The 17873-nt window shown below is 42.8% G+C and overlaps 1 protein-coding gene across 3 annotated transcripts in view; it reads right to left on the reverse strand.

Moving 5' to 3' along the window:
- Positions 1–314: 314 nt before the first annotated feature.
- Positions 315–17873, reverse strand: part of zgc:154055 (uncharacterized protein LOC556036 homolog) — a 37754-nt gene continuing 20195 nt past the window's right edge. For all 3 annotated transcript variants that reach the window (XM_060933306.1, XM_060933304.1, XM_060933303.1), the window contains 6 exons: positions 13972–14189; positions 9270–9431; positions 8020–8161; positions 4912–5132; positions 1283–1434; positions 315–1054 (listed from right to left, as the gene is read on the reverse strand). In XM_060933306.1, the coding sequence (XP_060789289.1) occupies positions 870–1054; positions 1283–1434; positions 4912–5132; positions 8020–8161; positions 9270–9431; positions 13972–14189 (1080 nt within the window). In that variant the 3' untranslated portion in view covers positions 315–869. The remainder of the gene's footprint in view (positions 1055–1282; positions 1435–4911; positions 5133–8019; positions 8162–9269; positions 9432–13971; positions 14190–17873) is intronic.

Here is a 17873-nt window from a genome sequence, read left to right on the forward strand (position 1 = left end):
GTCTGTGTCTATGTGTCAGCCCTGTGATGACCTGGCGACTTGTCCAGGGTGTACCCCGCCTTTCGCCCGTAGTCAGCTGGGATAGGATCCAGCTTGCCTGCGACCCTGTAGAACAGGATAAAGTGGCTAGAGATAATGAGATGAGATGAGATGAGATTCTGGAAGTCATTTCTACGATATATGAAATGTATCACGATATACAGCGTACTGTGAGACAAACTGCTGACACATACCGACAATGCAGGAGTGTTACACTTGGGGAAAAAAAAATCTGTTATAAATACTAATTATGAATTAACCACACTTATCAGGCATTTAGTTTTAGTTTTTTTTTTAATGTTTTAACCTGAAATGTTCGCACTCCACATTCAAATAAGCATTAAAAAATTACAAGGTCAAAATGAATAAATCTTGAGTGAAAGGATTAAAAGTCAAGTCATCAGTCAATGTTTGTTTTTAATCGCGATCTGTTCGGCTCAAAATAACATCAAGTTCATCTGCGCACAAAATAATTTAATGGTGTGGCTCAGTTTCTGTAACGAATTTCGAAAGTCACAGTAATATCGGCAGCCTCGTGTGATTTATTACATCATTCGTGGGAACCTGTGGGTAACGTCGTGAACTCTGAGTATTAAGGTGTGTGTGTGTGAAACCAGAACCAAAAGTGTGATGTTCGTAGCTTCCTGTTCCTGCCTCTGCGAACAGGAAGATCCCTGAGCGTCAGAGTGTTTTCAGGTTTCGTTTCCCATCAATAAAATAAAATAAAATAAAATAAAATATTTTCAGGATTTTAAAAGATTTTTTTAACAGTTACAGTGATGTAAAATCTAAATTAACAGCGTGAGTGAGACGTGAACAGTGAGAGGAGATCACAGTATCGTCAGCTCGTCCATGTCGTTCTCCAGAACCGTGAGAGCGTCTCGGTGCGTGAGAAGTGTGTGTATGGCGTCGTCGCTGCTGATCTTCTCTCTCCTGTGCTCTTTCACTAGAGTCCTGATCTCCTCTCGGGCCTCGTCCATCATCTGAGTGTGGTCTGTCCACCTGAGGAAGAGCCCTACACACACACACACACACACACACACACACTAGAGCTGTTTACTTCAAATGCGCAGATCTCAGTGGTCTACTGGTCAATGCTCTTGATCTGTGCATCACTGGAAAGCTTTTTTAACGCCCTTTCATGATCACATGACAATAACTCCATTTTGAGAACCTGCCCCATGTGACCGGTTCTGTAACAGAGGGTGACATGGTGAAAGCGTGCGGTGGTGTGTGGTCTCACCGGTCCATAGCTGGAGAGACTGCGGCTGCACTGAAGGCCAGATGGTGAGCGGTGTGTGTTCATACACAGGGTTAACGTACTGCTCTCTCTCGGAACACTTCAGCAGGAAGCGGAACAAACAGTGCGTGTTTTCCTTCACGTGCAAAGTGTGTCTGGAAAAAAAAAAACATACAGAAAAGAAATAATAATAACAACAATAATATTTTGTAATCAAGTACGGAATCCAAGACTGATCATATCCACATGTTCGAGTGTTCATTTGTTCCTGTATACTGTGTGCCGATTTTATTTTAAAAGATAAACAACGTCCCTGGTTCAAATATCCTGCTCTGAGTACAAATTCCGTGAGAATCCGGAATTGTGACGTCACTTACACGCGACATGACTTACCAAGGATGAGATCTAGTGGATACGTCACTTCTACATCACTTCTAAATTGTTGAAAACAACCCTGAAGACGTCCAAGTGTCACGCTTTCGGCTGTAAAAGTAATCCTGAACGTCACAAAGGGAAATGTTTTTAGCCGTCCCCAATCCTGAGATCACTGTGACGGAGTACGCTCTTAAATGGTTGCATTTATCTAGAAGTTTCCTCTATTTCTTTTCTCTGTTTATCTGTAATGATGCTGCTGGAATCTTAATTTCCCTGAGGGAACCCTCCCAAAGGGATCAATAAAGTTTTATCTAATCTAATCTCATCTCATCTCATTATCTCTAGCCGCTTTATCCTGTTCTACAGGGTCGCAGGCAAGCTGGAGCCTATCCCAGCTGACTACGGGTGAAAGGCGGGGTACACCCTGGACAAGTCGCCAGGTCATCACAGGGCTGACACACATAGACACAGACAACCATTCACACTCACATTCACACCTACGCTCAATTTAGAGTCACCAGTTAACCTAACCTGCATGTCTTTGGACTGTGGGGGAAACCGGAGCACCCGGAGGAAACCCACGCGGACACGGGGAGAACATGCAAACTCCGCACAGAAAGGCCCTCGCCGGCCACGGGGCTCGAACCCGGACCTTCTTGCTGTGAGGCGACAGCAGTAACCACTACACCACTGTCACCCGCAAGGATATCCAAATTTGTATAAATCAAAAGACAAATAATGACATAAAATGAGTAAATATTAAATAAAAACACAATGAGTAATAATGAATTAAACAACTAATTAAATAAATAATCAACCGCTTATCATGAGAAAACCAGAAATCTTTCACTGTTCGAACATCGATAATCTCATTCTTAGATTTAGACTCGAGCTGTACTGCCTTTCAGATTTTCCAAGTTCAGGTCATAAAAAGAATTTTCCCGACACCCAATTATTTTTCTTAAGTGGACCGAAAGCTACTGAATTCGAATCACAGACTTCCAATTTTATTATTATTATTATTTTTTTAAAAATAGAACAATGAATGAATTTATCTCCACGTGGCCTGAAATTCTTCGCTATTTTTTCCTGCTTCACCATGACCCAATTCTAGATACTACGCCATGCATCACATCACGTGGTGGGCTTTCCCCGTTCACGCAAGGCATTGTGGGATACAAATTTGAAACAGGAGAGAAAAATGGAGGACGTGAGTGTGCGAATGAAACGTGAAAGAGCGACTACAGTAACGGAAAGAAAGCGAGAAGAAAAGACGTTATGTTATATACGAAGCAAAGGAAACGCAGGACCAAACTAATAAATATGGGCGCTCAGCGAGCACCTCGGTGTGATCAGCTGTTTGTTTAGCGACAGAATGATGGAACTGTCAGTGCACGCTCAAAGGGAAACCTGTAGATGGCAGTAATGCAACACTGTGGACGCCAGCTGCCATAAAACCCAAAAGAAGAAGAAAGTAAACCTGTGCATGCACACACGGACTTCCTCTGTCTGCTCGACTGCGCAAAGCGAGCGATTTCATGCACATTATTTGCTTTATCGCATCGCTCCTGTGGAGGACGGCCCCATGAGGACAGTTGAGGGTTACACTTGGAGGACGCTCTGGACTCTTACAGTAATGCTTTTATGGCTGAGGACTACAGTTGACTTGCTAACTTTAGGACTGCAGTCAGCTGTCATGAACAGTTTTGCACTCAAGTTTCCATCAGTGAAGAGTTTATAATATCAACGAAACTGACTTCATGTTAAAACTTAATGCTATAGTCAGGCTGTCTGTTGTTGCCCAAATGAGGATGGGTTCCCTTTTGAGTCTGGTTCCTCTCGAGGTTTCTTCCTCATGTCGTCTGAGGGAGTTTTTTCTTGCCACCGTCGCCACAGGCTTCATCATTGGGGATAGATTAGGGACAAAATTAGCTCATGTTTTAAGTCGTTCAAATTCTGTAAAGCTGCTTTGCGACAATTTTTATTGTTAAAAGCGCTATACAAATAAACTTGACTTGACATTATTTGCTTTAATCCCCTCAAATTAAATAACTTCCCAGCCACAGAATGGCCTGATATATTTTGAGATATTACAGAAATAAACAGATATCACAATCACCACATTTCAGACGGAACTAAATTTCACCGATTTTATGAAATCGAAAGGCCGTCTCACTTTAAATAATGCTGTGGGCCCACAGGAACTGGCTAATGCTGTTGTGGTCACCTTGCCATATGTTTTTATTTATTTATTTGTAAAGATTTACATTACGGGCAGCGCAGTGGTGTCGTGGTTATCACTGTCATCTCACAGCAAGAAGGTCCGGGTTCGAGCCCCGTGGCTGGCGAGGGCCTTTCTGTGTGGAGTTTGCATGTTCTCCCCGTGTCCGCGTGGGTTTCCTCCGGTTTCCCCCACAGTCCAAAGACATGCAGGTTAGGTTAACTGGTGACTCTAAATTGAGCGTAGGTGTGAATGTGAGTGTGAATGGTTGTCTGTGTCTATGTGTCAGCCCTGTGATGACCTGGCGACTTGTCCAGGGTGTACCCCGCCTTTCACCCGTAGTCAGCTGGGATAGGATCCAGCTTGCCTGCGACCCTGCACAGGATAAGCAAGTACTGTTAGACATTTTTATTAAAAGTAAAACAGTAAAACCTATTTTTCTGTCATTAAGCTTGAAGTGCTGGGTTAAATTTTTGCCGTAAATATCGACAATTATTTATAATTTTAAAAGAAATCATGTTTCACTTGTTTAATGTGTTAATAAACTTGTTTCAGGCCTTTACCCTCCCGAAGTCCTGAAGTGTTTATTCCCTCTTTATATCACCGCAAATCAACGACTGGAAGTTTTTCCAATCTCTGTCTTTAAAAAACAGCTTTACGTCTGACACTGGAGACTCCTTCTATGAAAATGAAGTATAAAAAATGTTAAAATATCATTCATTCCACCGTGCAAGTCCCTGTGAATGATCTGTTACCATAGAAACAGTAACAGCGGATTAATAATAAAAAAAACCCCAAAAACCTGTGATTCAGAGCTGCACTCCTGTCAGAGCTGCTGTAACAGAAAATCAATCAACACCCTCAATTCTGACCAATCAGAATGCAGAAATCCAGAATCAGCAGCGCTTTGGTGTGTTTTGTTAATAAATGAGGTGTTTGCTGTCTCCGGGTGAATGAAACAGGATTTATTTGCAAACTAAGAGACAATATGTGTGGAATAAAACGTCTGTATGAGGTGTGTGACGGTTCGGCTCACCGCTCGTGTTCGTTGTTGCAGAGGAAGGTGCCGTAGTCGGAAGCGTAGGCTTCCTGAGCCAGTCTGAGCAGCAGAGCCTCGCTGAACTCCAACGCTAAAGGGAACTGACGCAGGATCTGCCACACGCAGTCCAGCAGCAGCAGGAAGGACGGGCACTCGTGCTTCAGCCGAGCGTGAGAGTAAGCTGAGCGCGAACAGCGCTGCTGAAATGGGTGACCTGCCTGATACACGCGGGAACCGCCCCGTCGTTAAATAGTTTTCACGCTTGTTGCAGATATGTTTATACAGTACTAGATTCATAAATATAAGGACATTTCACTTCAACTGCTAAGTGCAACAATGATTATGTACATTTCAAGCGTTTAAACATTCCATGTCATCTGTAAGTACAGTGGGGCAAAAAAGTATTTAGTCAGTCACCAATTGTGCAAGTTCTCCCACTTAAAAAGATGAGAGAGGCCTGTAATTTTCATCATAGGTACACTTCAACTATGAGAGACAGAATGAGGAAAAAAATCCAGAAAATCACATTGTCTGATTTTTAAAGAATTTATTTGCAAATTATGGTGGAAAATAAGTATTTGGTCAAGAACAAAAGTTCATCTCAGTACTTTGTTATATACCCTTTGTTGGCAATGACAGAGGTCAAACGTTTTCTGTAAGTCTTCACAAGGTTTTCACACACTGTTGCTGGTATTTTGGCCCATTCCTCCATGCAGATCTCCTCTAGAGCAGTGATGTTTTGGGGCTGTCGCTGGGCAACACGGACTTTCAACTCCCTCCAAAGATTTTCTATGGGGTTGAGATCTGGAGACTGGCTAGGCCACTCCAGGACCTTGAAATGCTTCTTATGAAGCCACTCCTTCGTTGCCCGGGTGGTGTGTTTGGGATCATTGTCATGCTGAAAGACCCAACCACGTTTCATCTTCAATGCCCTTGCTGATGGAAGGAGGTTTTCACTCAAAATCTCACGATACATGGCCCCATTCATTCTTTCCTTTACACGGATCAGTCATCCTGGTCCCTTTGCAGAAAAACAGCCCCAAGCATGATGTTTCCACCCCCATGCTTCACAGTAGGTATGGTGTTCTTTGGATGCAACTCAGCATTCTTTCTCCTCCAAACACGACAAGTTGAGTTTTTACCAAAAAGTTCTATTGTGGTTTCATCTGACCATATAACATTCTCCCAATCCTCTTCTGGATCATCCAAATGCTCTCTAGCAAACTTCAGACGGGCCTGGACATGTACTGGCTTAAGCAGGGGGACACGTCTGGCACTGCAGGATTTGAGTCCCTGGCGGCGTAGTGTGTTACTGATGGTAGCCTTTGTTACTTTGGTCCCAGCTCTCTGCAGGTCATTCACTAGGTCCCCCCGTGTGGTTCTGGGATTTTTGCTCACCGTTCTTGTGATCATTTTGACCCCACGGGGTGAGATCTTGCGTGGAGCCCCAGATCGAGGGAGGTTATCAGTGGTCTTGTACGTCTTCTATTTTCTAATAATTGCTCCCACAGTTTATTTCTTCACACCAAGCTGCTTACCTATTGCAGATTCAGTCTTCCCAGCCTGGTGCAGGTCTACAATTTTGTTTCTGGTGTCCTTTGACAGATCTTTGGTCTTGGCCATAGTGGAGTTTGGAGTGTGACTGTTTGAGGTTGTGGACAGGTGTCTTTTATACTGATAACGAGTTCAAACAGGTGCCATTAATACAGGTAACGAGTGGAGGACAGAGGAGCCTCTTAAAGAAGAAGTTACAGGTATGTGAGAGCCAGAAATCTTGCTTGTTTGTAGGTGACCAAATACTTATTTAACCGAGGAATTTACCAATTAATTCATTAAAAATCCTACAATGTGATTTCCTGGATTCTTTCCCCCCATTCTGTCTCTCATAGTTGAAGTGTACCTATGATGAAAATTACAGGCCTCTCTCATCTTTTTAAGTGGGAGAACTTGCACAATTGGTGGCTGACTAAATACTTTTTTGCCCCACTGTACAGTACACTGTAACCGCACAATAATGAACTCCTCGAGGGACGTCCAAAAATTTCGTGATATTGATCACGCCAAACACTCACTCTGACGGAAAACAAGACCGACTGCGTTTAATTTACATTTATGCTTCATTCACTGACATATTTACGAAGCAAAGGAAATGAGTCACACTCGCCGTCGTTTGCTCGCCGCATCTTCTTTCTCTTCAGCCCGTCATGTTGATTACAGTTATGGACGAAGTTCTTTTTCTTTTGCTTTAAAAATCGAAATTGAATTTTTCAGCACACCATATTCTTTAGACAAATCTGTTCCTACAGTATCTCATGACGCTTTAGTAGGATATGAAGTTTATCTTCGACGGTCTCACGTCACTGCGCGCACACAGTGCCTTTAGGACTAATTGCCATGCACTTGTTCCAGATTCGAGTGCAATCACAGCACACGCTTATAAGCACTCTGTAAACACACAGACTTTGGGAAGTTTACACGCTGTACCTGGTGTCTCACATTACCAAGCCTTTTTGTAGCACTGTGTTGATATTCTGGTTTCCGACTCTGTTTTGTATTTTTTTATTTTGCCCTTTGTCTCTGCCTTTGATCTTGTGTCTGTGTCTCACCTGATTTTGATTTTTGATCAGATTGGATCTCTTAAATAAAACTCTTCCAGCGATTCCATCCTGACCGTTCGTCTGCATTTTCTGACAGACGGAGAAGATGTTATGTTTACAAGTAGCCATGACAACAGTGCTTACGGAGTAAAGACTCAAGTAAAACTGCTTTTAGCTCATAAAATAAAGTCCTTTTAGGGGTTTTTGGAGTCACCGTTCTCGATAAGTGTTAGCGATTGACACCCAAGAGAGGCTTGTTAAGCCTTTGTTTTATGGCGTTAACATGTATCGTTAACTCGATTGCGGACCTGATTACTGATTGTTTGTCTCTGGGGGAAGAGAAGTGCACGGCTCAGGGATGGTTTTTTGAAGACTCTGACTCATGGTCGTTAAAGGTGGGGACACGAAGTTAGTTCGTTATATGCGAAAGTTTGTAGTAAAAGAGTTCGTTATAGCGCGGTTGCACACACACATACACACACACACACACACACACACACTCGTTCACCTGAACCCAGTCTCTCTCCAGCAGTCGGAGGAAGCCTGTAAAGGTCCTGCAGTCAGGATCTAAGATGAGTTGAGCGAGTGACGTCACCAGCAGCGTGGTATCTGTTCCCTCAGAGCCGTGAACCAACACCGAGTGACCGTCCCTAAACGCAAAACGCAAAAAGATCAACAAACACGCTACAGATTCCAGATATGGCAAAGACTTTGCTTCACTATGATTCAGGAACAAAAAAAAGTGAGATCATAACCAGAACGCTGTTTAGATAAAGCAAGGTGTTCATGCTGGCGTCTGATTGGTCAGAAGGTGTGAATGAATGACACGGGCGATTCTTTGCAGAAACGTTCAATACGTGGATTTAAAATCCATATTAAGATAAACCTGACCAATAGGAATCCAGAATTCAAGACAGAACCAGAACGTCAAGGATGTCGGAGCTCACCTGTCCATCAAAAACATCAAACAGAACTGAAATGTGACGATGTGAGAGAGGACCGACCTCCACGACAAACTGTTTACAATAGGAACATCAACAAAGGACTCAATTTTGTTCCTCGATGGGGTGAAGATCGACCCAAAACATCGATCAGACCCGATAAATGAGAGAGGAGGTACAATTCTAGTCAGAAGTGCCAAAACTCGTTAAGGTGACCTAATTAGCAAAAAGTTGACAATACAATGACCAAGTGTTGTGCAGAAGGTTGAGTTCTTTCAAGCAAAACAATCAGAATTGAAATCTATCGAAAACTGAGGGAGGGAAGAGACACGATTTAACTGAAAATAAATAAAATTGTCAACAAATTGTTTACAAACGGCCAAATTTTGTTCCCCAAGGGAAGATCAGCCCAAAACATCGATCAGAACTGGAATCAGATGAGAAATCGGACTGGAGATACAATTCTAGTGAGCGGCCTGGAAAATTTGTTAATTTGGCCTAATTAGTAACTCGTTATTTATATTAAAATAATAAAATTGACAAAACAACGACCAAGTTTTCTGCAGAGTGATGAGTTCTTTCAAACAAAACAATCGGAACGGAAATCCGTAGAGAACTGACGCAGGAGATACGATTTAACTGAATCGTGGACGACGGACACCGTGTCACGGCAACAGCTCATCGCTCGATACCTTATGGTCAAATGAGCTAATAATGATGTGTGTGTATCCACATGTCCGCTTCTTAACCCAGTTCTCAGTCTCGTTCTTCGTTGTTTTAAGTCTTGTTTGAGTTGTGGCTCGGGAATCGATCTCACCTCTCTACACACTCGGCTACGAGTCCCGCGGTGGACAGTGCGCTGTGAACGTGAGACAGCCATTTGGAGTTCTCCAGCTTACTCAGCCAGCGGTCCATGTTGTGAGACGAGTCTCCACACGCTTCGACCAGCTTTATTAAACTCTCCTGTAATACCTTACCTCTGAAAACAAACACACACACGTCATAAATCTGATCACGACTCATCCATACTCAAGAACAAGTGTCATATATATCTGGGTCTGTCTCAGAAACTGGGTACTGTGGGGGTACTTCACTAAATATACTCAGTCAATAAACTATACGGTTTTGAATGGTGATGTTGGTTTTAATTTGAAATAAAATGATGAAAGAAATAATACAAATAAAACTAAATCTTTGATGTGAATATTCAGAATTTGGCAAAAATTCTGCAAATTTGTGGAAAAATGGCGGCTTGATCTGGGACATGATAAACGGTTGACATCGCATTCCCTTAAAAAGGTTGTAGTCCACTGAAAAGTCTACAGTTATCACTGATTGTATTCTAAGTTGTAACTTTATACACCTAAGGATTGGTGCGCTCACAGAATAATCATAACCGGAATAAAACATCGTGCGAATTATTTGATCACCGTCGTAACGCCATTTTCCGCAAACCCAAAACCAATACGATCGTGTGTTTTGATCTAAACGGAAAGCCTCAGGGTCAAGGTCACGACCTCACCAAAAGTAGTAACTTAAAATCACTACGCCATATAAAAATTTAGTTATAAATCTGCGATTTTGTTTTTTAAAACGAAAGCTGAAAGTTAGGTATAGAATATGTTTCTTACAGAATATGTTACGATGGTAGCTGGTCTTGTATGAATTTCTGAGCTATAAAATGAGTCGTGGTCTATTTTTTACCGTAGCGTGTTATTTGTGTGCGGGGAAGGACACGCATTAACAATTTGCATGTGTAGAATGGAATTTTCCACTCCAACAGTTAGAAGTTGATCGTGCTTCCATTTGCGGTCTTTCTGTTACGCGGGTGATCTGTTCGGACGTTATCGCTGAAAAGGTGAGTTTTGACAGTTTTATTTTGTTTTAGTCTTGCAGTATAAGGCAACAGAATGTTTCTTTTTCATCTTACTTTCATATTTCGTAGTGTTTGTGTATTTTTGGCCAATATTTTGCAACCATGGTCAATTTCGATCGAACTTTTGATAGAATCTACGGCCAGTCATTTTGCCCCGCCCCCGCCTCGCGCTCCGTCCGGTGCGGTAGTGATGTCCTGTTGCTCGCGCGCCGCAGCAGAGACCCGCGCGACCTTCAGCCGGTACAGTCGCTGTTCTTTTACCACCGCCGTTATTCTCATCTTTCCGGTGTGTTCTTGATTTTTCCATCGTGTCCTATTTCGCCGTATCAAATACCCAAACTGTATCATATTATTCATATTTAAGTGAAAAATCAATTCAGTCATCATAACTTCGCATTTTTAACCCAAGCAATCAAAAAGAGGAAATTTATTCAATATTTTTGACTCATCTGTGAAGGCGGGGCTTTAATTCTTCATGATGTCGTTATTTTATATGGAAATCAATTTTACAAAAGCATTTGAATTGTAATCAAAAAAATGTTCCACAGTGGAGGCCAGATAAAGCAAGATACTATCTTTATTCTTATTAAACATGACAAAAGAAACATTGAGTGTTGGGTAAATGCAAAAAAAAAATAGTAAAATTAGAAAATTAATTTTTTGACCATAATGTCCCAAACGAGAGAGCAGTTTCTGAGACGGACCCGTATACTATAAACAATAATCAGTAAGCCATAATAAATCAATAAAACAAAGTCAGTATTTGGTGTGAGACGAAATTTCCTTTGCTTTAAAAAAAAATAGTAGTCTGAGGTCCAGTGAGTGCAGTTTTATGCGGAAATGATCTGTAGGTTTTACTGAGCATCTTACAGAACCAGCCACGGTTCTTCTGGACACTTTGACTGTCACAGTCGCTTCTTCATTTTGCACCAAAACCCAGCAGCCTTCATTATGTTTTCTTTTTTAATCTGAAAAGTGCTCTCTCATGGAATATGCTGCTCAGATCAGTGTTGTAGTCGAGTCACTAAACCTCGAGTCCGAATCCAGTCTCGAGTCCCCAGTGTTCAAGTCCGAGTCATTAAAGAAAATTTCGAGTGGAGTCTGAGAACAAGACTCCATCCGCGCCATGTGACGGCGTCTGTTTCAGCGCCATTAACATTAGCTTGTTCCTGAACATGGCGTATGAACAGGTGAATGTGCTTCTCTTTATCAGGGAGTGTGAAGTATTCTGTCAGAGATAGTTGGGAGACGGATGTAAGTGCAGAAGGTGAGTTTATTAATACAAGTGAAGACGGTAAACAATCCACAGGCAAAATCGTAAAACGGTGAAACAGGCGATAGGTTGAGCGAGGCACAAACAGGCTATCATAGACTCGGCAGAATCAAAGACGAGAAACAGGAAATCAGGGATCAGGAAGCCAAACAAGGAAATAAGGCTCAGTAATGTCTCAACAACGCAACTCAATACTTCGCAAAGTACAGTGGGGCAAAAAAGTATTTAGTCAGCCACCAATTGTGCAAGTTCTCCCACTTAAAAAGATGAGAGAGGCCTGTAATTTTCATCATAGGTATACCTCAACTATGAGAGACAGAATGGGGGGAAAGAATCCAGGAAATCACATTGTAGGATTTTTAATGAATTAATTGGTAAATTCCTCGGTAAAATAAGTATTTGGTCACCTACAAACAAGCAAGATTTCTGGCTCTCACAGACCTGTAACTTCTTCTTTAAGAGGCTCCTCTGTCCTCCACTCGTTACCTGTATTAATGGCACCTGTTTGAACTCGTTATCAGTATAAAAGACACCTGTCCACAACCTCAAACAGTCACACTCCAAACTTCACTATGGCCAAGACCAAAGAGCTGTCAAAGGACACCAGAAACAAAATTGTAGACCTGCACCAGGCTGGGAAGACTGAATCTGCAATAGGTAAGCAGCTTGGTGTGAAGAAATCAACTGTGGGAGCAATTATTAGAAAATGGAAGACATATAAGACCACTGATAATCTCCCTCGATCTGGGGCTCCACGCAAGATCTCACCCCGTGGGGTCAAAATGATCACAAGAACGGTGAGCAAAAATCCCAGAACCACACGGGGGGACCTAGTGAATGACCTGCAGAGAGCTGGGACCAAAGTAACAAAGGCTACCATCAGTAACACACTACGCCGCCAGGGACTCAAATCCTGCAGTGCCAGACGTGTCCCCCTGCTTAAGCCAGTACATGTCCAGGCCCGTCTGAAGTTTGCTAGAGAGCATTTGGATGATCCAGAAGAGGATTGGGAGAATGTCATATGGTCAGATGAAACCAAAATAGAACTTTTTGGTAAAAACTCAACTTGCCGTGTTTGGAGGAGAAAGAATGGTGAGTTGCATCCAAAGAACACCATACCTACTGTGAAGCATGGGGGTGGAAACATCATGCTTTGGGGCTGTTTTTCTGCAAAGGGACCAGGACGACTGATCCGTGTAAAGGAAAGAATGAATGGGGCCATGTATCGTGAGATTTTGAGTGAAAACCTCCGTCCATCAGCAAGGGCATTGAAGATGAAACGTGGCTGGGTCTTTCAGCATGACAATGATCCCAAACACACTGCCCGGGCAACGAAGGAGTGGCTTCGTAAGAAGCATTTCAAGGTCCTGGAGTGGCCTAGCCAGTCTCCAGATCTCAACCCCATAGAAAATCTTTGGAGGGAGTTGAAAGTCCGTGTTGCCCAGCGACAGCCCCAAAACATCACTGCTCTAGAGGAGATCTGCATGGAGGAATGGGCCAAAATACCAGCAACAGTGTGTGAAAACCTTGTGAAGACTTACAGAAAACGTTTGACCTCTGTCATTGCCAACAAAGGGTATATAACAAAGTATTGAGATGAACTTTTGTTATTGACCAAATACTTATTTTCCACCATAATTTGCAAATAAATTCTTTAAAAATCAGACAATGTGATTTTCTGGATTTTTTTTTCTCATTCTGTCTCTCATAGTTGAAGTGTACCTATGATGAAAATTACAGGCCTCTCTCATCTTTTTAAGTGGGAGAACTTGCACAATTGGTGACTGACTAAATACCATACTTTTTTGCCCCACTGTAAGTGTGTTTTCACAGTTTTTATATCAGCACGCTGACTGCGCCGTAATCCTGTGCAGGTGCAAGTCGTTTACGGCGCGTGCGCGCGAGAGAGAGTCCGCTTGGCGCATGCGCTGTCTGGAGCGTACCCAAGAGTCTATCTGATGCACGCGCCAAGGCGCACAGGTGTGACACTCTTACACGAAATTAGTATAAAAATTAATGTAGATATAAATATCTTATGCTAAATCATTATGGCATGTCACAAAAAATAAAGAAAAAACAAGTCAGAGTCATCAGTGCTTGAGTCCAAGTCGAGCCACGAGTCCTTAAAATTAGGGCACAAGTCGGACTCAAGTCCGAGTCCTGGACTTGAGTACTACAAGCCTGGCTCAGATACAAACTTGTTTTTCCCTGTAACATTTAATTTTGTTCTGGAAAATGAAACGAACATTTGGAACTCGTTTTGACTCGATAACGTAGAAGTCATAAAATAGCAAAGTTTGTTTGAAAAAAAAAGGGTGCTAAGACTTTTGCACAGTACTGTATACACACACACACAGTAAATACACACACCTCTCCATGTGTCTGTGTAACCTCCTCCAGGGTCGATAGCAGGATTTCGACTCGAACCCTCCGCCGGTCATCTTGGCCTGCTGGGCTTGCTGGGCGGAGCGTGTATCTATGATGTAACCCAGCTCCGATTCGTTGATCGCTGCCTGGAGGAGGAGCTCATCCTCTCTACAGCGCTTCCTATTGGCTCCTGTCATGGGCTGGCTGCTTCGCATGATCACCTGGAAGCCAATTATTACTGCTGGATCACTTCCCTTGTCTTGTCTTTAAAGATGATAAACAGAATAGGGCCTAATACAGATACCTGAGGGACACCTTGTGTAACAGGGACATTTATTCATTCTATTTGCCAGTAGTGAAGAAATTGACATTATGTTACCAGGACTCATCAAGACCCAACTTCATGTCAGGTATCTACACACCTACTGCGAACATATTTACTAAATACGGTAAGATTAAAGACTGCAGACTCATCACGCTGTACGAGATTTCAATAAAATCTGTGCTGAATTGCTGAGAAAGTGGCTCTTGAACCTTTCGCTGCGATTGAAGAGAGCCGAGTCGAAGAACACTTGAATCTGCAGCGATCACTTCGTGAAAGGTTTGTAAATTCCTCTGATTTATTTCATTTCGATTCGCAAATGACTTTTCTCGCCATTTTCTGTTACTCCGTGATGTTCTGAAGGAAGTTCAGGAGACGCTTCAGTCCTCAGATGTGTTTTTGTTTACTGTTTGATCATGGTCGCCATATTGGAAACTAATGCACATGTTTTCACTTTAATTATCAGCGATCTTCACAAGGACGATGATGTGCAGTGGATATAAAAAGTGTACACGCCCCATTAAAATGATTCTGATGTAAAAAAAAAAAAAAATGAGACCACGATAAATAATTTCAAACCTTTTCGCACCTTTAATGTGACCTATAACTTGTACAATTCAATTGAAAAACAAACAAATCTGTTCGGGGAAAAACATAAAAAATAAAAAACGCACAATAAGCTGGTTGCATAAGTGTGCACACCCTTAAACTAATACTTTGTTGAAGCACCTTTTGATTTAATTACAGTATTCAGTCTTTTTGAGGGGTGGCATGGTGGTGTAGTGGTTAGTGCTGTCGCCTCACAGCAAGAAGGTCCGGGTTCGAGCCCCGTGGCCGGCGAGGGCCTTTCTGTGTGGAGTTTGCATGTTCTCCCCGTGTCCGCATGGGTTTCCTCCGGGTGCTCCAGTTTCCCCCACAGTCCAAAGACATGCAGGTTAGGTTAACTGGTGACTCTAAATTGACCGTAGGTGTGAATGTGAGTGTGAATGGTTGTCTGTGTCTATGTGTCAGCCCTGTGATGACCTGGCGACTTGTCCAGGGTGAACCCCGCCTTTCGCCCGTAGTCAGCTGGGATAGGCTCCAGCTTGCCTGCGACCCTGTAGAACAGGATAAAGCGGCTAGAGATAATGAGATGGGGTGAGTCTTTTTGGGTTCACATCTGCCATCAATTAAAAAAAGTCTGATTAACCCCAAATAAAGTTCAGACATTTACTGTTGCCTCCTCCAGCAAAAGCCAGGGTTCACAGAGAGCTTACAAAGCATCAAAGGGATCTCATTGTTGAAAGGTATCAGTCAGGAGAAGGGGACAAAAACATTTCCACACCATTAGATATACCATGGAGCACAGTGAAGACCGTCATCAAGAAGTGGAGAAAATATGGGACAACAGTGACATTACTGAGAACTGGACGTCCCTCCAAAATTGATGAAAAGACAAGACGAAAACTGGTCAGGGAGGCTGCCGAGAGGCCTACAGCAACACTGAAGGAGCTGCAGGAATTTCTGGCAAGTACTGGTTGTGTACTACATGTGACAACAATCTCCCGTATTCTCCATATGTCTGGACTATGAGGTAGGGTCAAAGAAAAACATCCAGGCACGGCAAAATTTTGCAAAAAAAAAAAAAACATAAACTCTCCCAAAAGCATGTGGGAAAATGTGTTGTGGTCTGATGAAACCAAGGTTGAACTTTTTGGCCACAATTCCAAAAGGTATGTTTTTGGTGCAAAAACACCACTGCGCATCACCAAAAGAACCCCATACCCACGGTGAAGCATGGTGGCGGCAGCATCATGTTTTGGGGTTGTTTTTCTTCAGCTGGAACAGGGGCTTTAGTCAAGGTGGAGGGAATTATGAACAGTTCTAAATACCAGTCAATTTTGGCCCAAAACCTTCAGGTGTCTGCTAGAAAGCTGAAGATGAAGAGGAATTTCATCTTTCAAGACGACAATGACCCCCAAAAAAGTTTTGGAACAGCCCAGCCAGAGCCCAGACCTAAATCCAAAGGGGTGTTCACACGGCACATATTTGCATCGATGCTGCATCGATGTATTTTGTTGCAATATATCTTACACCGGTGTAAATTTTGTGGAGCGTTCACACGTCACAAACCTGCTTACTAGAGAGAAGCGTGTTAGCACCGGTGCAGCCCCACTTGCGTTCACACGGCAGTTTTTGCGACCGTGCTATACGATAGTAATAATGCGGAAATGAAATATGTGCATGCGTGAAAATGTACTTCCTTTTCCCGGTTGTCATGGCATCACCAAGCGCCGGGAAAACAACGTGGATGAAGACACCAGTGTTGCCAGATACTGCTGACGTTTTCCAGCCCAAAATATGTTAAAATCCGCCAAAATGCACTTAAAACCGCCCAATCTGGCAACACTGGAAGACACGCAGTTCTGTTGTTGTTGATATTCGCCATTTTGGAAGCGCAAAATACCAGGATGCAAATTATGCAATGCCCGTATGTAATCAACTCTCCTCACGCGTAGCGAGTCTACCCCGTAGCGTTCAGACGTCCCATTTTATATCGGTGCTGCCCCGCAAACTAGCATTTACTCCGGAGTAAATTTCTTAAACCACCTCCCGAGCAGGGTTAGATTTGCACCAGTTTAAGCAGCTTTCAGGGGCTACACCGGTATAACTTTGTACCGTGTGAACGCTCTACCGGGGCAGCCCCGGTGCTACACCGGAGTAAAAGTTGCCGTGTGAACACCCCTCAATTGAAAATCTGTGGGGTGACCTGAAGAGGGCTGTGCACAAGACACGCCCTCGCAATCTGACAGATTTGGAACGCTTTTGCAAGGAAGAGTGGGCAAATATTGCCAAGTCTAGATGTGGCAGGCTGATCGACTCCGACTCAAAAAGACTGAACGCTGTAATTAAATCAAAAGGTGCTTCAACAAAGTATTAGTTTAAGGGTGTGTACACTTATGCAACCAGTTTATTGTACGTTTTTTTATTTTTTATGTTTTTCCCGGTAACAAATTTGTTTGTTTTCAATTGAATTGTACAGGTTATAGGTCACATTAAAGGTGGGAAAGTTTTGAAATTATTTACCGTGGTCTCATTTTTTTACATCAGAAACACCGATCATTTTAACGGGGTGTGTAGACTTTTTATATCCACTGTAGATGTAGATTGGACTCCTACACTGAACTAGAGAGAGAAGCTCATCAAGACGATCCATGGAAACACGAAAGCCGAGCTGACGATTTAACAGCGTGAAACTGCTTCCCTGGCCGTGCAGTTACAGTGAGCCGTGATCACTTCTCCGTCCTGTCTCACCAATCCCCAGGTCTTTAAAGGGGTTTCTGTGGATCTTTGTGAATGATTTACCCACAAGAGAAGATCATGGAGGATTGAGAATCAAACAGCTGTGGTTTGTTTACACTCGATAGTAAAACTTAACGAGCAAATATCGCAAAGACGCGTACAAAAAGCCCAGAAACTCCTCCTTACCCGGGAAAAAACGATACAGGATTTATCTTGTGTCCTGATCCGCAGATCTTTAACCCAGCCACATATAAAAAGTCGTTCTCCTCCATGCTCTTCCAAATTTTCATCCGTGTGTCCG

The sequence above is a fragment of the Neoarius graeffei genome, chromosome 11, assembly GCF_027579695.1.
Source record: "Neoarius graeffei isolate fNeoGra1 chromosome 11, fNeoGra1.pri, whole genome shotgun sequence".
Classification (NCBI taxonomy): Eukaryota; Metazoa; Chordata; class Actinopteri; order Siluriformes; family Ariidae; genus Neoarius; species Neoarius graeffei.